We start from the raw sequence: 20,845 nt of genomic DNA, 5'->3' as shown, positions 1-20,845 counted from the left end.
TTTCTTCCAGGACAGGCTCTAGGTGATGTCTCCTCACCTAGTGGAGCTGTATTTCTGGCAGACACACACCAGCTTTGGTTGCATAATATACTTCTGCTCAGAACTTAATGGAACACTCTCTTCCTTGATCAAAGAGAACTAGAAACTGGAACAACAGGTGATTCAGTGACTCACACTAAATTCTTCTACACAGTCCGCTTAACTAAGTTCATTTAGTGGTGCGAGTTGGAAAGCATCTACCCTTTCAAATTCTGCTTTTCTGATGTTTTATGATTTGCTTTGTCCCTTGTTCAGCAAGCAGGCCTTGCCTGCCTTCATATGTCTGCCTGATCAACCTTCCCTGTTTGAATCACCACTAGTATGGCATTTTCTGCAAGATATGCTTTACTTGTTTCCTCCCACTCCATTTATTGTTTCTCAGTAGAATTTGAACATTGTTTTGACTTTCTAGTGGCCTAGGTCCAAGTCTGTCCTCTAAAAACTGTTTTGTATGTGACATTTACTTCTGCTCATAGTGTTGGGAATGTCCAGACCCTGTCCACCCTTCAACATCCACCATTCACAATGTTTTCTTCTACTCAGTTAAGTTGATTCTTTGCACCTGTCTGTCTTTTTCTTTCCCAAAGTGTTTTATGCATTCCATTCGGCCCAGATGACTATGCTTCCATCATCCCATCCACCTCTACATCCAACCAAGGAGTAGGAACAGTTGCATAGATTTGATACCAGGACGTGCAGCGTCATACTTTATCAACCACAGGCGAAGGGACGGGGCTGATGAAGAGCTTTTTGTAGACTACTTTGGAGCACAAAAGGCAAGGCAGTGAACTAGCACACTATTTTGCATTTTATCATCCCTTGTATCAAGATTTGCTATTTTGCACGCTTCCCCAGTCCTTTTCAGAGGTGTCCCAATTGCTGCCATTTGCTGGACAGCTATGCAGTTGTCATTTCTAAGGAGTGCTGTCTCATGTTTCAACCATGCATTGGTTGGTACTCTGTCTGTACTGTTGTTCAAGATTTCCTTGGTTAACCAACACTACTCAGCCCCACCTTCCTAGCAGGAACTGTTTTGGGACTCTGTGGGAAGATGCATCCAACACAAGAAAAACAAACTTACCTTTGGTAACAATATTTCTGATTGATGCAGAATCCTCACCACCCTCCCTCTCCCAAGATGAGCTAGTGTCTTGATAAATAAGATCCCAAAGTATGCAAACAAGTTATGTTATTTCCTCTTTACCTGACACAGTGGTGCACTAAACAAATAATTGGAACTAATGCCAGTGTGCAAAATGGCACCTGATGTATCCTGGTGACGTCCCATCCAGGGACAGAGTTGTAGCTGCAACTACATGACACTACCTTGCAGTGCTGAGGAGTTATTTCTGAACCATTACATACAACAATGCCCTAACGGGGGGAAACAAATTGTTTATATATCATAAAACAACATAGGTGAAAACAAACAAACTATTTATTCATACAAATATAATATTCATTTATTTACTTATGCATAAATATCAATTTAATATATTCATCCTATATGGACTGCCCATCTGATAAAACAACACACCAAAGGACAGGTAGTGTGAGAAAAAGTGCTCGTGATAGATAGAAAGAATAATAATACATATTCCAATGGATCAAAAACCTATACAAGAAACATTAAAAACTGTTGGTTTGTTCTTTTCTGTTTGCTGCATTAAATCCATTCCAAATCCTCAGAGAGTCTAAATCAATTCCTTCAATCCTCCAAAGATACTAGGCAGAAACCAATCCAGACTATGATATATCCGTCGACGTTTCGACCCCTCTATATCTTGGGCCAAATCCCAGCTCCACAATGGGTCTTTTTCAGGACTAGTATGATGGGAGTCCCTTAAATACATCCTCAGACTTCTTCACTTCTTTTACTTGTCTATTTATGAGGAGATCAAATCTAATTTTAATATACCATTCCTCCTCATATACCAGGTCACCAATCAATTCCAATGCACTCTTCATTCACGTGTGAGCCTTCAGAAGACTGAGCGTTCACTAAGCAAACTTATTTCTGAGCAAAAGTTTTCTGGACCATTCTGAAGCCTGGAATGAGTTTTCATGAGGTGAGAAATCTGCGGGAAGAATATGTATCCACCAAAAATATTCTTACAAGGCAAGTAACCTTTCCTTCTGTTTGATTTTAGTTCAATATCCTGTGTTGATATATGGCACACAGTAAGATTTTTTTATCTTAACTCATGCAGCCACTGGAAGACAGTGAAATGGGGACATTTATTCAGTGGCATGGGCCTGAGCCAAGCTTTCAGACCCAATAACGTGTTCTGCAGCAGGCAGTGTGAAAAATGGGTCAGTCTTTATAGAGAGCTTTATTATAGGACAGTTGGGTAGTAAGACTAATTAAAGAAGAAATTAAAGAATGATGCAGTTGGCTGCGACAGATGGAAATTTCAAATCTCTGATACACTTTCTGGAGGAGAGACTATAGTCAGGCCTAAAACACAGTTCTTTTACACCAAGCGACAGAGAAGTAAAGAAGAAGCTCAATGGAAATGTAGAGAGACATCTATTGACTTTCCAATGAGCATTATCTTTTTCTCTGCCCCGTTTAGGGCCAATTTCACATAATTAACCATTTTCAGCCCTGACTACCATCTGGTTATCTTCTCAACTATCTGATAATACTGATTATGGTTCTTGAGTAACCAAAACCATGCCTGCAGAGGGATATTATATTGTGGTGGGTTGAGGGCTATCATCCTGTCATTGCACACAAATCTTAGCTTTCCATGAAATTCCAGACACTCGTTCTAGTGTTTGAAGCAAAGCCAGTGATCCACTTTGTCAAAGGCAAGTGAGAAGTTCATTTAACTCAAGTCTGCAAACTATCCTTTATATTTTTCCATCCATAAGGCCCATTAAAGCATTCTTGGTCCAACGACCCTGACTGGAACTAGGCTGTGAGCTAGACAAGACCCAGTCAGTTACCATATGTTCCTGGGTCTTCTCTAGTACACTTCTTTCATGACTTTGCTATGAAGTGGCATGTACGAAATTTGCCAATAGTTGGAGGACTCAGAGGGTGGGACATTAGCCATCATCTGATTTAGGCATTCCAGATTAAGATCAGTTCAAGCCTTCCGTCCATCCCTTTTTTAGTATTCTCTGCAACGCCATAAGTGTGACAGGTATACTCAAATGATTAGCGTGCTCATTAGGCCTCTGAAGCCAAGTTTTACAAAAGTCTATAGACAGCAAAATTCGAGTTTGGGAAAAGGCAAAATGTGTGGTGACCCCACAGAGAGGTCAACATTTCCAACTGATGGCTTGATCATTAGAGTCTTCAAAATGCAATTGACCAATGACTGCCATCTATAGATTGATAATAAATTATAGGTGAATCACTGGCTTCTAACCCATTCCTCTAATGACTGGAGCTTTCCACTACAGCGATAACAGTTCAACTCTAATCTTCTTTCTCTGAATCTAAAAATCACGACCCTCCCTTAGAATGGGTTTGAAGCTGCACCATACGTTTGTATTGGAGATTACAATTAGAACAATTAGCATCCTTAGCTAGGATCTGTATCTTTGGTTCAAAATTACAGCTTTTCTGTGTATCCTGATGTTAGACCTGGCATCCTTGGCGTGGTCACCCCTGTCTTTTTTGCCTCTGCTTCCCATGATTTGGCTGTGTGCTGGACTCTGTTTTTGCTGGATGTGTTACTCTGGGCACTTTACCACTGCTGACCAGTGCTAAAGTGCAAGTGCTCCCTGTTTAAATTGTATGTGTAGTCGGCTTTTCCACGATTGGCATATTTGATTTACTAGTAAGTCCCCAGTAAGTGCACTAGAGGTGCCCAGAGCCTGTAATTCAAATGCTCCTAGTGGGCCTGCAGCACTGATTGGGCCACCCACATCAGTAGCCCTGTAAACATGGCTCAGACCTGCCACTGCAGTGTCTGCATGCGCAGTTTTTAAACTGCCAAATTTGACCTCGCAAGTGTACCCACTTGCCTGGTCCAAACCTTCCCTTTTTATGCATGTAAGGCACCACTAAGGTAGGCCCTAGGTAGCCCCATGGGCAGGGTGCAGTATAGGACATGTACTGGTATGTTTTTACGGGACAACGATTACACGAGCAACACAAGCTCGCAACAACTGCCTTTTTCTCCGCCTTAACCACGCATGTGCTGAACAACGTGTATGCGTGGGTAAGGCAGAGAAAAAGGCAGAGTGGATCAGGAGAGCATGCGGTCAGGTAAGTGGGGTTGGGCCGGGGTTTGTAGGTAGTTTTTAGAGGTGGGGTGGATTAAGGGCTCGGGGCGGGGATGGGGGTTTCGTGGTAGTTTGTTTTTTATGGAGGTGGGGGGACTGGGGTAGTTCTGTTTTTTAGGGGCAGGGTGGGAGGATCGGGGCTGTTCTGGTTTTTAGGGGCGGGGATCGGGGTAGTTCTGGTTTTTAGGGGCGGGTTGGGGGGATCAGGGTAGTTTGGTTTTTAGGAGCAGGGGTGGGGGGATCAGGGTAGTTTGGATTTTAGGGGCAGATGTTGGGGGATCAGGGTATTTTTGTTTATGGTGTGACCGGGTGGGGGGATTGGGTAGTTTGGTTTTTGGGGGCAGGGATCAGGGTAGTTTAATTTTTAGGTGTGGTGGGGGTTGGGGTACTTTTGTTTTTAGGGGTGGGTTCGAGGGTCGGGGTAGCTTTGGTTTTAGGGGCAGGTGGTGGCATCAAGGTAGTTTTGTTTTTAGGGCAGGTGGGGGATCGGGGTGGTTTTGTTTTTAGGGGCGGGTGGAGGGATCGGGGTAGTTTGGTTTTTAGGGATGGGGTGAGTAATTCTGTTTTTAGGGGCGGGGCATCGGGTAGTTTGGTTTTTAGGGGCGGGTGGAGGATCTGGGTAGTTTGGTTTTTAGGGGTGGGGTGGGGGTATCAGGTTAGTTTGGTTTTTAGGGGTGGGGTGGGGGTATTGGAGTAGATTTGTTTTTAGGTGCGGGTGGGGGGATCAGGGTAGTTTGGTTTTTAGGGGTGTGGTAGGGGGATGAGGGTTGTTTGGTTTTTAGGGGCTGGGTGGGGGGATCCGGGGTATTTGGGTTCTTAGGGGCAGGGGCAGGGTGGCGGGATCCCGGGTAGTTGGGTTCTTAGGGGCAGGGGTGGGGGGATTGGGGTAGTGTTGTTTTTAGGGGCAGGGGGTTGAGGTAGTTTTGTTTTTGGCGTGGGGGTTGGGGTAGTTTTGCACTTAGGAGTGGGGTGGGGAGTCAGGGTAGTTTTGTTTTTAGGGGCAGGAGGGGAGATTAGGGTAGTTTTGTTTTTAGGGGCAAGAGGGGAGATTAGGGTACTTTTGTTTTTAGGGGCAAGAGGGGAGATTAGGGTAGTTTTGTTTTTAGGGGCAAGAGGGGAGATCAGGATAGTTTTGTTTTTAGGGGCAAGAGGGGAGATCAGGGTAGTTTTTTTTTTAGGGGCTGGGTGGGGGGATCGGGGTAGTTTTGTTTTTAGGGACTAGGTGGGGGGATCGGGGCAGTCTGGTTTTTAGGGGCGAGAGCGGGGGGGTCAGGTAGTTTGGTTTTTGGGGTTGGGGGGTCGGGTAGTTTTGTTTTTAGGGGCGGTGGGGGTCGGAGAAGTTTTGTTTTTGGTGGTTTGGTTGGGGTAGCTTTGTTTTTAGGGGTGGAGTGGCGGTCGGGTAGTTTTGATTTTAGGGGCAGGTGGGGGATCAGGGTAGGTTAGTTTTTAGGGTCGAGTGGGGGGATCAGGGTAGTTTGGTTTTTAGGGGTGGGGGTTGGGGGTACTTTTGATTATAGGGGTGGGGGTCAGGGTATTTTTGTTTTTGGAGTGGGGGATCGGGGAGCTTTGGTTTTTAGGGGCAGGAGGGGAGATCGGGGTAGTTTTGTTTTTAGGGGCAGGAGGGGAGATCTGGGTAGTTTAGTTTTTAGGGGTGTGGCGGTTAGGGTAGTTTTGTTTTTACGGGTGGGGGGATGGGGGTAGTTTTGTTTTTAGGGCCCGGGAGGGGGGATCGGGGTAGTTTTGTTTTTAGGGGCTGGGTGGGGGGATCAGGGTAGTTTTGCTTTTAGGGGCGGGGTGGGAGGATCAGGGTTGTTTTGTTTTTAAGGGCAAGGTGGGGTGATCGGGGATGTTTTGTTTTTAGGGTTGGGGGGGTCAGGGTAGTTTTGTTTTAGGGGGGGTCGTTGTTTTTAGGGCAGGCGGGGGAGGTTGGGGAAGGGATTAGGGCTCAGGCTTAGTTGGAGGGATCCGGGGTAGTTATGTTTTAGGGGTGGGGTGTCAGGGTAGTTTTAGTACTAGGGGTGGGGTACTTCTGGGTGTTAGGGCAGGTGCGTGGTGGCATGCTAGAACCTCGCTTGCTGTTCCCACACATGCCTTTACTAGGTATGCTTTTACAACGAAAATTCATGGTTACAACGCAGTCGTTGTTCCTACCGCGGTGTTAAGGCGTGCGTGCATTCGTTGTTCCATCATACATTCTGTTTTTACATGTCCTAACAGTGAAATACCGCCAAATTCAGGTTTCACTGTTGCAAGGCCTGTCTCTCTCATAGGTTAACACTGGACTGCCTTTCAATAACTTTTAAGTGCAGTTTTCCTTTGGGAGCAGATAGAGAGTTGGAGTTTGGGGTCCCTGAACTCACAATTAAAGAATACATCTTTTAGTAAAGTTGGTTTTTAGATTGTCAGTTTGAAAATGCCACATTTAGAAAGTAGGCATTTTTTTGCTTAAACCATTCTGTGACTCTATCTGCTTGTGTGGGTCAGACGGACAGTTGGGCTGTTTGTTAATCTCCACTAGACAGTGACACAAAGGGTGCTGGGGCGTAGCCTGCATATCCTGATGGGCCATCTGAGCTAGGTTGGAGGGAGAAGTGGTCACTTACACCTGAAAGGGCTGTGCCTGCCCTCACACAACACAGTCTCCAACCCCTGGTGTGATTCTGGAGCCAGGCCTTGGCAAGGCAGGATCTTGTGAACAACAGAGACTTTCCTTTGAAGTTTGCCAACTTCAAAGGCAGAAAGGGGTAGAAGTAGTGGACCCAAAACCCCAGATTTTTAAATGACTTCAAGATTCAAGAGGATCTCTGTTAAGGAGACAAGCTGGAGGAGGAGTACTGCCCCTTTGCCTCTGACTGTGATTTGCTGGGTTGGCCTGCAGTTACTGCTTCTGCATGACAGGGGACAAAGACTGGACTTTGTGGTATATTCCTGATTGAGAGGTATCGCCAAGGCCTTAGATTGAGTTTGCCTCCTTTTTTGAAATCTCAGGGACAACAAAGATTTCACGAACCAGTCTCTGAGTTCGCTTGCCGTGGCTCTAGCTTGCCAGGTGGTGCCATTTCAGTTCCTGGGCCCCTGGAAGTGAAATCTGGTGAAATTCCTCGTGAAACAACTTCAGGCGAAGACTATATGCGACTTCGCAAAGGGCGCCACTGCACAAAACCCACAGCGCCGCCTGCACCTGTAGTCGTAGGCCTGGCTGAAGCGCGACAACCTCACCGACAATGCAGGCGCAATGTCGCCGCAACCGCTGACATCCCAAGGACTCATGAGGGTGGGAGTCATACCGCCGACGTTCATGACACCCAACTCCGTCACAACACTTACAACCCCATGGCATGATCGTGACCCCGTGAGGTCGCCTCACAGCGTCTTGACCCACCAGACATTGACCCTGCAAGAGGTGTAAGAGACCAACACCTCACATCCGATGCCGCCACCCCCCCACCGCTCTGCAGCAAGGACCCGACATCTCTGACCGAAGCCTCTGCTCCTTCGCCCCGCAGCACCCAAACTGACGCTGCATCGGATTTAGCGACTCCTCTCTTCCCGACTGTTTTCTTGAGTTTTGCTTAAGTTACTGTATCTGGGTGGTCCGTGTGATTCTGTGTCCAGCGCCAGTAGCATCGCATTGTGGGAAACGACTCCGTCACAATGCTGTGATAACACCAAATTGCAGCATTTGTGCTTCTAGGCACTATATTTTGTGTTTAATCTTGCAAAAGTCATATCTTTACTAGTGTATGTCAGATTTTTATTGATTTGGTTTAGTAGATTAGTATTTTTTTTTCTTTTCTTTTTTGCATTAATTGTTTTTGGCTTGTGCTCTTGATTTCCTGTGTGTTTAGTAACGTTTAGAGTAGGACTAGAAAGATGGGAATGGATTTGAAAGGGGTAGTTGTAAATTGTTTTTGTAAGTAGTGGTCGTGCATGACTTAGTTGGGTGACATGACTAAAAGGAGGGGAACGTTTGAGAAGGCTGTTTGGGGGCTCATAGTAGTGAGAAAGTTTAGGGATTAGAAAACAGGACTCTCACCTATTTTGTGTTTGTGTAATGTGCACACAGCGTATTCAGAATCTAGCTTACTTTCATCATTTCCAAGCAAAGAGCTAACAGCATACTATACAATTTCGCAGATAGAAAAGTGTGTGTCAGTGAGATTAGTATGGGGTTTTGTGAGATGGGCTGCAATGATTATTCAGTTGTGAGGTTAGAAGTGAAGGGAAATGGGAAACATTGGGGCTGTATCATCCTCAATGCACTTACCCCAGCCGATTAAACACATACAATTGCTACTGCCATACTGGGTGCACGTAATATGGGTGACAAGCCCTCTTGTGGAACTTTTTTTATTTTAATTGCATTTTCAACATAGTATAACAATACAAGGAACCACACCGATGCATATGGCAAATTGTCCAAAAGCCAAGGCAGAAGAACATATTAACTGTAAATTCGGAGGAACAGACATAACCTGCCCAAAATCAGGTAATACCAACAATACCTTAGCTGTACCAATATAATGTAAGCAAAAAAGGGCCAACTAGCCCAAGTATTCATACCTCATCCGCTTCGGAAAACAAAGGAAGAGAAAATAATAGTCAGAGAAGAAAGGAAGAAAAGAAAGTGGGAAGAAGTCCTCGCATCTATCACAGCCAAACCGGACCAATCAAGCGTAATCACATGGCAATGAAGAGGGAGAGGGTGGACAGGAGGGGGGGCAGGGGCCACTGAGGCAAACAACGCCAAACACTAGTCAACTACGCAACATGCTGTTGCCCGCGTTCAAAGAAGGTCCGCAGAGGGGACCACACATCCCTTGGATGGGCATTGGGCGGCATCAACTCCCAATAGGCCACCAACTACTCCTGACAGTACACAGCATCTCGCAGCCAGTCCTGGCAGCGAGGGGCCAGCACTCTACCCCAGCACATTGCAACTCTGTGTTTCGCCAACACTAGGAGCAACCCCACCAGTCTCCTGTTCTCAGAGGGAATCTCCTTAATATAATCCAAGAGCGCAAACACAGGAGATCTCGGTAATGTGAGCCCAACCATCTCTTCCAGTGCATTCAGCACATCTGCCCAAAAGCTCACCAGCGCCCTACAACCCCATGCCACGTGCAGAAAATCCACTCTCCGCGCCGCACATCTATCGCTGCGATCATCAGACCGAACACCCATCCTCTGAAGGCTGCGCGCGTGTAATACAAGCGATGTAGAAATATAAAGTGTAGCAGACATGATCTGTAGTTGGGTGATAGCTCGCACATATACGTGCAGCAGTATTTCCACACTTCAAGTCATCCGACAAGGCCTCCCCGACATCCAGTTCCCACTGTCCCCTAGAGGGCACCATAGACACTGACGCCTGCATACACAAATACAAGCTGGTGATGAGGCCACAAGGGGACGGAGACTTATACAGTAACTCCAACACCCGACTCACCGGAGGCACCGCAGGAAAAGTGCGGTACCTGAAGTGCAGGCATTCTCTGATCTGAAGGTAAGTAAGTCGATACTGCATGGTGTCGCACCGTGCATAAAGTGGAACCTCGGAAGGAATAAATAAGTTCTCAGGGTACCAGGAGCCCAAAGTCGTCAGTTGCAAATCTGATAGATGCCGGTCTAATCAGCCACCCCTGTTGTACACGGGTGCACAACGTCCCTCACCAATGCCGAAGGCACAACCGGAACCTTGTCTCCGATCCGTCGCAGGAGCGCCTGCCAGGCCCACACTGTACACACCACCATATCCATGCCCTGCAGCGCAGGATGAGGTGCATCATATATCACACCACACAGACGAGCAGACCAAATCAAGTCCTGTTCCGGAGCCAAGTGCGATAAGTATTTTATAGGATGCATCCAAAAATACGCATAGTGAGCTTGAGCGCACGTATAATAAAGATCCAGATCTGGAGCAGCCAAGCCGCCCAGCTCGAATGGGAGCACAAGCATCTCCCACTATATCCTGTGCTGCTTACCTACCCAAACCAAAGAGATAAGCAAAGACCGAAGCCTCTTCCGAAAGTCGGAAGTGAGCACAAGAGGGATGTTGGTAAAGAAATAGAGAAATTTAGGCATAACCACCATCTTCGCAATGGCTATACGGCCAGTCAGCAAGAGCAGCAAGGAACGCCAAGCCCTTCTCTTCCAGCCAGCCGACGACCCTACCATAATTGGTGGACCAAAGCTCATCTAGTTCCTGGCACACCTCAATGCCCAGATACCGGACCGGGCCATCGGCCCAACGCAAAGGATACCGCGAACAATAGCACCTTGACAGCCGACAGAGGTAAGACCACAGACTTAGACCAATTGATGACGATCCCAGAGATCCGACCAAAGTGTGCAATCTCATCTAGAAGTATATCAAGGTGAATATGTGGGACCCGAACATATAAAGCAACATCATCAGCGTACATCGAAACCAAGACTGAACGTTGTCTAAATGCTAAACCTCTACGGTTATGGTGTTGTCGAAGCTGCGCAGCCAGCGGCTCCATCGTCACGGCAAAGAGCAAGGGCGAAAGGGGGCAACCCTGATGGGTACCCCTAGATACTGGGAAAGGATCCGATGTCATCCCGTTAACACGCAATCGTGCTACGGGAGCCGAGTATAGAAGGCAAATCAATTGGATAAATCTGAGGCTCAAGCCCACTCGCACCAATAGACCAAACAAATATGACCATTCTAAAGAATCAAACACCTTAGTTGTGTCCAAAAATACTGCCGCAACGTGGTCCTCAGGGGACACTGTCTGTGCAATTGCAAAGAAGGTACGAAGATTATACAAGGTTGAGCAACCCGGCACAAAGCCGGATTGGTCCGGGAGCACCATTGATGGTGAAAGAGGATGCAGACGCATAGCCAGAAGCTTCGCTAAAATCTTATTATCCAGATTTATAAGCGACAATGGCCGATATGAATTGCAGGAGTGCGGATCCTTGCCCAGCTTCAGTATAGTAACGATAAGGGCCTCCCTCAGCAACGGCGGCAAAATGCTGCATTCAAGTGCCTCAGCCTACACTTCTAATAAATGCGGTGCCAACAAATCCGCATATTCCTTGTAGAAGGCCTCCATGAGCACATCAAGGCCAGGGGCCTTGTCCCCGGGCAGACCGCGGATGACCTGCACAATATAATCAAAAGCGAAAGGCACATTTAAATATTGCCGGTGCTTAATCTCCAGCCACAATAAACTAATATCCTCAAAATAATCGGAATAGGCCTCCGAGTCTGAGCTGCCCGAGGCAGAATAGAGGGAAGCATAGAACTCTGTCAGCACCCGCCCAACCTCCTCCGCACCCGTTCGAGAGACGCCTGCAGAATCCAGCAGCTCCACGACATAATTCCCAGCCAATGGGCGACGCAGCATTCCCACCAGCGTCCTACCAGCTCGCTCGCCCTCTCCATACTGTCGCGCCGTTGCCTCTTTATCTAGGAAGCATAGTTCATGGAGCGCCACCGCCTCCTCATAGTCCGACAACTTCTCCTGAAACTCTGCCAGGAGAGCATTTGATATACCAGCGTACTGGTGTTTTTCCATTGCAGTCAACTGAGCCTCCAGAGTAGCTAGTTCACGACGTATTGCCCTTAGCACACCATGCTGTTTAGCCAGGCATATCCCCCAGATCACCACTTTAAATGCCTCCCACAAGGTACAAGCCGACGTGACAAAGCCCTTATTAGTCACAAAGTACTCCTTTATGGCTGTGCGGACCTCCTCTCTAAAAACAGATTCCTTCAATGCGTTCCACGGCAGCCTCCACAAAAAGTCCCGCTGTGCGCACCCAGGAAGCCCCAATCGCAACAGAACTGGGGAAGGGTCCAAAAATGTTCGGGGCAGATGCTCAACAGCATCCGTCCAGAGCTCCACATCCCTTGTACAAAGCCATCTGTCAAGTCACGACCAGCTGTTATGGACAGTATTAAGTGCCTTCCCTAAGAGTGCCATGCTTTCCCCTCCATAGATCACCCACGGCACCTTCAGTCATGATATGAGCAAGTGCCTCTGCTGCCACCACATGCCGAGGCCGCACCCGGTTTTCACGATCCGCATCCACATCCAAAACAACGTTAAAATCACCACCCCATGCCCCAGGGAGCATCTCAATCACCACACCTCTTAAAAAAAACTGCGGGTCATCCACATTAGGAGCATATACTGACACCAGGTGGAGCGGTTTGTCATGCAGGGTACCCTGAGGAAGATTGTAGCGACCCTGCGGGTCTAGAATCACCCTCTCACTATGCCACTGCAGACCTTTGCGAATCACAATGGCAACCCCACGCGCGTAGCATGAATATGCAGCTACATGACATTCCCCAATCCAGCCAGCTTGCAGCCTATGTTTTGTGGCAGCTGTCAGGTGAGTCTCCTGAAGCACACAAATATCAACCGCATGGCTCTGCAAATATGCAGAAAGCAGCCACATCTTGTGCCCATCATTCAGCCTCTGAACATTCCAGGTCATACAGTTCACATATGCCACCCCTTAAGGAGGAGTCATAGTAGGTTCCTCAACAGCTCCATAGCTACTCCATGTCTATAGATCATACAGAACAGCGTTGAGGACAAAGAGAAACAGCAATGTAGAGATAGAAGGAAAGCAGAGAATGTAGTAAACAGCAAGAAAACGAGCACCCACGCTGACCCCCCAATTGGGCCCGCCCTACAAACCCACCCACAACCAAACATATATCTCACAACACAGGAACAAACAGCTCAATTGGACTCATTCAGTGGGGTGCCGGCATGGTCATCTGTGAACCACCCACGTGGTGATGGGTGGGCAGGAGCACACGCAGCACTGGTTATATTGCAAGACAGGCAGCTCCGAAAGTGATAACATAGTATAGAGTCAACTAGCCTCCAACCACTGTGCAGAGCTGCCGGTGGCCCACAGCAACAAAACATGTTCAATCATTATCACTAAGAGTATCGCCACCAGCTCCAGCAGCTTGCGAACAATCCGGAGTCGCCAGATTTAGCGTATTTGATGGCCAGTTTTGGGTCAGTGAAAAAATGCAACTTGGCCTTATGCTGCACTTGTAATTTGACAGGATAAATAAGGGAATATTTAGCATCTGTCTGGCTCAACGTGCGCTTAGCAGGCAGGAACGCCCTGCGGGCCGCCTGCACCACAGGAGTATAGTCTGGAAAAATGTTCAGTTTGTTGTTATTGTAAATCATGGGTCAACGCCCTCAATCTCAGTATTGTGCCCCAAGTCCAACACTAATGGGTTCATTACGATTTTTGCCAAAGTCCTGTGTCGGGATGACCGCCTATGCGGCTGTCCTTCACTGGCCCAATTACGAGTTTCCTGCCATCCCAGCGGGAAACTCACCACAAAGTGACACCCATAATTCGGGCAGTGAAAAGCTCGATGGGCTGTCCATGGGGGCCCCTGCACTGCCCATGATAGGTGCATGGGCAGGCCAGGGGCCCCCATGGGACCCGTCATGCCCCCCTTCCGCCAGCCTTTGCATGGTGGTCCGACTGCCATGCAAAGGCTGGTGGAAAGGAGACTCGTAATCCGGGCGCTGCACTGGCTGATTATGACTGCCGAGACCACCAGACTGGCGGCAACGTGTCAGTGCAACCACACTCGTAATGAGGGCCTGAGTATTGAAACTAATTAATGTGAAATTTGTTCCCACCTTACTCTGTGGTGATAATTGGTATAGAAATTGTCTAAAGAAGGTATTGGATGAGGTGTTAAGCAAATGTATCAGGATATTTTCACTGAAGGTAAACCCTCAATTCGAGAACAGCTCTGCCTAGAATTAGGGATCATGAAGTTGTCATCTCCAGTGGAGTTGACCTTTATTCTCCTAGCACTGTGTGGATTCTTAATCAAATACACTGACCATTTAAGGAAAAACTGTCCATGTGCTGATGGAGTTAAAGTGTAATAAAGGGTGTTGATTTGTAGTATTGTAAGGGACTGCTTAATGGTTCCGTATAAACTCGGGGGTTAACATAACTTTATTGCCTGTGATCAGTTATTCTAGTCAGGAGAAATTCATTGTCATGAGGTCATCAAAGGACATTTGCTTTTCTGGGCTTCAATTAGCTGGAATAGATGGCAAAACCGAGTTGTGCATAAGTGTACTGAAACATTGTAGTTGTGAAGTACGGCAGCCTGCGTGACTCTTAACATTTAGATTGTGCAGTGAACTCCCTGAGTGAGAGTATGCCTTTATTTTTGGCTGAGGAATCAACTTGACCGATTAAATTGTGTACACCATGTGCAGTAGCTATGAAATTGTATGCCTAATTTCTGCTCTCTTTAGGTCTCGCCAGTGGACAGCGTTAGTACCTGGCAAGAGATCATCATAACATACCACACATACCAGATACAACAAGCATTTGTAATGCAATGGGTCTCTCATTTGCTCCAGTTAGAGCTATTAGCGTTGTAAATCCCAAACTGGACTTTTCTTGCCACATAAATTGAAAATGAAAAGCAAAACAGTTGACATAAGAGAGCTGACTCAAAGCACCACGGTCGCCATGAGTACGAAGGAGAGACACAAGAGGATAAAGAAGTTCGCTCGCAGTCAAACGCATCTGCAAACATGCAATTATCCATGTAAAAGGGTCAGTGTTCAAGGCGGTAACAAACCTCCCCAAGGAGGGACAAACATAAAGCATTTACCAATGATAAAAAAGGATTTCTCAAGGCAAACCCATGAACAAGTGATAGTGATGGCCATGAGGTGGGCATGGTTAAAAGCCCACAGATAGATTACAACAGGTCAAAGCGCTTGCGTGCTCAACCTAAAAAGGGGCTACTGGGTAGTCCCTTTCAGCCACTGGGTACTATGAATCCGCTTATTTTAAGCATAACACAAAAATATTAATGATATTATTAATGATTTCATGAAGCCTATGCGGCTATTAAGACTCACTTAAAGTTAAGCACTTTGCAATTGTCTTCATCAATATGCAATTGAATACGATTTAAATACTGTTTCTAAGGACATAAATCTTTAATTATTTGTGAATATAAACCTATTACCTGTTTTGAGATGAAGAAAAAGGATGTGAATTACTTCTTGTCCTGCTGTGTATATACTTTTTCCACAGTTTGCAAATAAATAAAAAAACTTTAGGCATTGGCTAACAGTGTTGTTCATCAGTGTTGATGTCAGCCCATTGCATTTCACAGATGTGAGCACTTAGAACATTTGCCATTAAAGAGTGAACTAAAAGCACACAAAAAAGAGTGTGGAGCGCACATTTAAACAAGCAATTACAAAGACTGTAGATTGGCTCTTACTTTCTAAAGTCGAAGCCTAATGACTTTACTAATGCTTGTTCTGGTTTGCAATGGTGGGTTTAATTAATTTGTACAACTTGATTTAAAACTGTAATCTGAAAATCTTTTAAGAGCACAAATCAAATTTAGGAGTTAAAAACAAATCTGTGCAGTTACAACATGAGTGTTGAAACACTTTCAGAAGTACAACCTCCATGTAGGTGCAAAACCACTTTTAGGTGCAAATGTGCTTTAAGATGAAAAATAACAGTTTGAAGTTAGCAACTTCAGAGCAAAATCAAATATGAATGCAAAATCGACTTGGTGCACCAGCAGGAGGAGTGTAGAAACACTTTTAGGAGCAAAAACATATTTACTGTATGTGCAAAATCATTTTTGGTTCAGATTATAGTTGTTGTAGCATCAACAAGAGTGGGGAATCACATTTTGGAGAATGGACACACCTCCATTGCAGTGCACGGTTGCTTCACCTCACAGTTAATGCACTGCAGTGGGAAGAACTCTCTCGGTAGGCGGAATAATACACCACACTTAGTAGGCAACAGTAAAAGGTGAGACTGAAATACTCATGTCTGAACCAAAAAGTGGACGATATTTTCTTGAAGCACTGGCTGAAGGGGCATGGCCCATACAAAACGGAGGCTGAATGGGGATGACCCAAAGCCCTTATCAGTGTATGTTTTTGTTGTTGCTGACTTGAACCCCTTGCAGATCTAAAATAATGTGGTTGATTGCAAAGGCAATCGGAGTGGCCACAGAATCTGCCAACATCTTCATAATGGAGTGCAGATAGGGAGAAATGGAGCGTGCTAACTTTGTAAGACCAACACCCCAATCGCTGCTCGATCTCACTCTTCCTGACTTTGGGGGCGTAGGTAGTTTTGTTACAAGCTGATACCACTAAACTAAAGAAACAGTGATGGGTAAGGTTTTGGAATTTAATTATCACTATAGTTTGTTTTCCTGATTCCTTTGTGTGGCATATATAAATGAGCTTTGGAAAGCATCCTACATAACTCATGAGTATGTGTAGTGTATAAGGGAACTTTTCAGTCTGAAAAACACACACTTTAGTAACTATTCATTTTATTGTTTTTCTTTTGTGATTTTTATTCTTTACGTGCACCTAAAAAAATTGTTGAGTAAAATAAACACTGACCATTAATAGAAGTGTAAAAACTTAATTTGTGGTATTAACAGAGATACATTTGCCTTATTTTTAATCTAGTTCCCATGCGGACGTGGCTGTTGCTAACCTGGCTTTTGAAATTCTGAGATTAATTGGACATTAACTCGAAGACCACACGGGCAGTAATTGCAGCACTACTAATTTGGGACTAAAAGAGACGTTTGAAAAAGACTGTGCCTTCAGATGTTTTCTACCTATGTGAATACTCTTAATATTTAATGCGTGTGAGAACTTCTTTATAATCTGTATACCTTTATCAAAATAAACAGTTTTTTTTAAATTGAAGTGAGTTTTTATTTTGTGTCTTGGACTATTCATGTGACAACTTACATGTTTCAAAGCATAAAGCATACACAGCACAGTTTCAGTATGTTGATGTGATTAAACAGCAGTTTGAAAATGGGAGTGCCTGAATTATCACAACTGTATTTGTTTCTCGATTCATTTTACAGGCTACAGGAACATTCGGCCTGATCACGAGTTTGGCGGCCTTCAGACCACCAAACTCATGGTGGCGGTCAGACTGCCATACTCCTGGAGGTCTAACCAACAGATTACGATCCTGGCTGTCAGACCGCCACCACCGCCAGGATCATTGATCCTGATGGGGTGGCGGTGGTTGAAGTTGTTGCTAGCCACGGTGGTGCCCAAGGCAGCACCGCCATGCTGGTCATGACTTCGGTTTCCGCCAGCCTTTCCATGGCAGTTGCAATGCCATGGAAAGGCTGGTGGAAAGCCAGTGCTGGGGGCCACTGTTTCCACCAGGCTCACCGGTAGAAACGTCGTAGTACGTTTCCACCGGTCAGCCTGGTGGAAACATCGTAATGCGATGGGGTGAGGCCGCCGGCTCAACGGTGGCCTCATCCCAGCGGCTTTGGCGGTCCAACGGGCAGACCACCAAAGTCGTAATCAGGCCCTTTGACTTTGACATTCATGCTTCTCAGACTTGACCTCTATGAAACATTGTATTATTCTACACATGATCCTTACACGTTTATCCTTTGAAAATAATTGAGGCTAAATAAATACAGATGTCATCAATGTTATGATATGATTGAACATGTCTTGAGTGATTTAATATATGAATGAGGTCATAAGCAGTGCATGGCAGGGAGGGGTGCAAGTTACAGTTATGTTAGTGAACTATAACCAGCGATTTTCACAGGTTTTTTAGTTTTCAAATGTTTGTATTTACCTTATTTCAGTTCACTTTACCATTGCTTTAACCTTTGATTTTCAGTGAAAAAAAAAAAAAATATATATATATATATATATATATATACACACACACACACACATATATACATGTATACATTTAAGTGTGTGTGTGTATAAATATTTACACAGTGACAGTTGCCACTGTTCTGTTGTAGTTAGTGCCTAGGTGCCATAGGAAATCAATTTTTTTGTGTTGCTATATTATTTTGCCACCATTTGATGAATCTTCACAAAACTTTCCAATACAAATTTTGATTGGTAAAAAGGGGGCTGAGAAAAAGGGGTCCCAAAACACAACTCCATGTGCCAATTTGAACAGCGCTACAACTAAAACAGCTGAATGCAATTGCACCAAATTTGGCTGAAAGCTAGATCTTGAACCAGAAAGCTTTCTTTTTGTGATTTGGTGTAAATCCGTTCAGTGATTTTTGAGAAATTAAGGTTCAGAATTAATAGATATCTGGACATTTGGACTGAAAACCAAAAATGCAAGCCTTTTGATTGGGTGAGGTGGCTTTTTTTTTCCAGAGGAGGAGCTCAGATTGGATGGCCGTAACATGAAAAGAAATGCTGCAGCAGCCCTTACAAGACTTGGGGACTTGGTCCCCTATCCTGAAAAGATTTTTAAAAAGGACATTAGGGAGGGGGCAGTGTAGAGATACCTTGATGACCTAACCCTTTGGCAGGAGGAGGATGCAAACATATAAAAAAGAAAAAATGTGGCAGGTTGCCGCTATCCCACAGGACTCCTAAGGGAGTCCCGTGGGACTCTTAAGAACTGGGAACATTAATTATGGAACAATTGTGGGATGTCCTTGGGTCACTTGCCTTCCACGGTGGGTAGTGGGTGGCAGTGTATGTGGCCTGGTCTCAGGCTAAGTCCTGAGCTTAACTCTATGCCATGCACATGCAAAAGCTGCCTGCATATGGAAGCAGTGCTTTGGCCACCTGCTGCGGTTTAGGCATGGTAATAAGACCTTACTTTACGTTAAAGAAACCCTAGAGATTCACTGAAAAAAACAAAGGTTAAAGTGACATTTTAGTTAGTTTAGGTAATAATATCTTACTTTGCATAAAACAAAAATACCAGAAATTCACCAAAAAAAAGCAAAGGTTAGGTGTCAATATCGGTTAAAACAAAACAGTTTAAGCTTAAAAAAGCACTGCAATTCTCCAGTTATAGGTTTCTGAGCTAACTAGAACGTGTGCCCACACTGTGCTGTGCCTGTGACCTCACTGATTGCATGATTCATAAAATGTTCAATGACATGATAGATAAAATCACTAATAACTTTTCAAATGACATCATTAATTTCAACACTGGGCATGGTTGTAGATAGTTCAGTAAACTTTAACTGGAAAATTTCAGTATTTTTAGCCTAAAATATTATGTTTTCATTGACATTTCAGCTATTTCTAACAAAACTTTAACCTTAGGTGTGTGTATGTGTGTATATATATATATATATACACACTTTCTTCTTTCGCCCGGAAGCACGGCACTCCACAACCAAGGAAAATGTAAAAGAAAATGTATTGACGTACAGGAATGCATTTCGGCATTTCTGCCTTTGTCAACATGATAGTCGCCATATTTTGTTTCTTTTTATATCACATGATCGCGTTAGCAAAACAACACACAATAAACACAGAGAAAAGACCGAATATCTCATTCTATCAATTTCGAAATTACTTGGATGAATATCTCATATTATTTACAATATTTTTCATCATTTTAGCAAGAAACATGATGAACAAAGTTCTTGCGACGGGTGTTTGATGTTAGCTGGAAGACAAATATGATTCTCATGACTCTTGATGTCACAGCTTTATATACTAGTATTCCGCATGAAGATGAAGTGAGATCTGTTGAATATTTTTTGAAAGCAAGACCGATAGGATTTTACAAACATAGCAAAATGTTGATCAGCATGATAAATTGGTGCTTAAAGCACAATATTTTTTTCTTCAACAATGAAGTCTTTGAACAACAATGTGGGACTGCGATGGGAACCTGTTTCGCCCCGAGTTATGCAAATTTTTACATGGGTTGGTGGGAGGAACAGTTTCTCAATAGCCCTCCTTTAGATGCATGGAATAACCACATTGTGATGTGGCTGAGATATATAGATGATATCTTTGTTATTTGGAAAGGAGGTGTGGAAAGTGCAAAAAAATTAATTTGTGATATCAATGTAAATGATTTAGATTTGAAATTTATGGGCAACATACACACACAAGAGATTGAGTTTTTAGATGTTAAAATCAGGATAGCAAATGGAAAAATGGAGACAACTACATTTAGAAAACCTGCAGGAAACAGCATTTTACAGGTGGCTAGTTTCCATCCCAAACCATTAAAAGAGAGTATCCCCCTAGGAGAGTTGCTAAGAGAATCTGCAGTACAGAAACACATTTGAAAACAGTGCAACAAGGCATGATGGCGAGATAAAAAATGCAAGCTTATTCTAGTGTAACGTTGGAGGCAGCCAGTAGAAAGGTAGGCTCACACCCCAGAGATTTTTTATTATTTAATGCACAAGAAATTTAAAAAAGGACAAGGGGACAAGCAAGTCATAGGTTTATAACAACATATAATACTGCACATACACAAGTAAGAAGGATACTGCAAAAACATTGGCATGTGTTGAAAAGTGACCCCGTGATAGATGCACAAATAATGAAAAGTCCACAGATAACTTATCGAAAAGGTAAATCCATGAGAAATGTATTGGTGAATAGTAACATCAAAAAGCAAGATACAAGCAATGCTTGGTTCAATCAAAAACATTGATTTTATAAATGTTCCAAATGTAAAGCATGTAAAAATAGGGAAAACATTAAATCGTTGGTGATAGGAAGAA

The 20,845-nt window shown here is 44.5% G+C and overlaps 1 protein-coding gene across 2 annotated transcripts in view; it reads left to right on the top strand.

Moving 5' to 3' along the window:
- ULK4 (unc-51 like kinase 4) overlaps positions 1-17,048 on the top strand; it is a 1,615,551-nt gene extending 1,598,503 nt beyond the window's left edge. For both annotated transcript variants that reach the window (XM_069211486.1, XM_069211487.1), the window contains exon 37: positions 16,803-17,048. In XM_069211486.1, the coding sequence (XP_069067587.1) occupies positions 16,803-16,866 (64 nt within the window). In that variant the 3' untranslated portion in view covers positions 16,867-17,048. The remainder of the gene's footprint in view (positions 1-16,802) is intronic.
- The last annotated feature ends 3,797 nt before the right edge of the window (positions 17,049-20,845 follow it).

The sequence above is a fragment of the Pleurodeles waltl genome, chromosome 10, assembly GCF_031143425.1.
Source record: "Pleurodeles waltl isolate 20211129_DDA chromosome 10, aPleWal1.hap1.20221129, whole genome shotgun sequence".
In the NCBI taxonomy this organism is placed as follows: domain Eukaryota; kingdom Metazoa; phylum Chordata; class Amphibia; order Caudata; family Salamandridae; genus Pleurodeles; species Pleurodeles waltl.
This window is presented reverse-complemented; position numbering and strand designations above follow the sequence as displayed.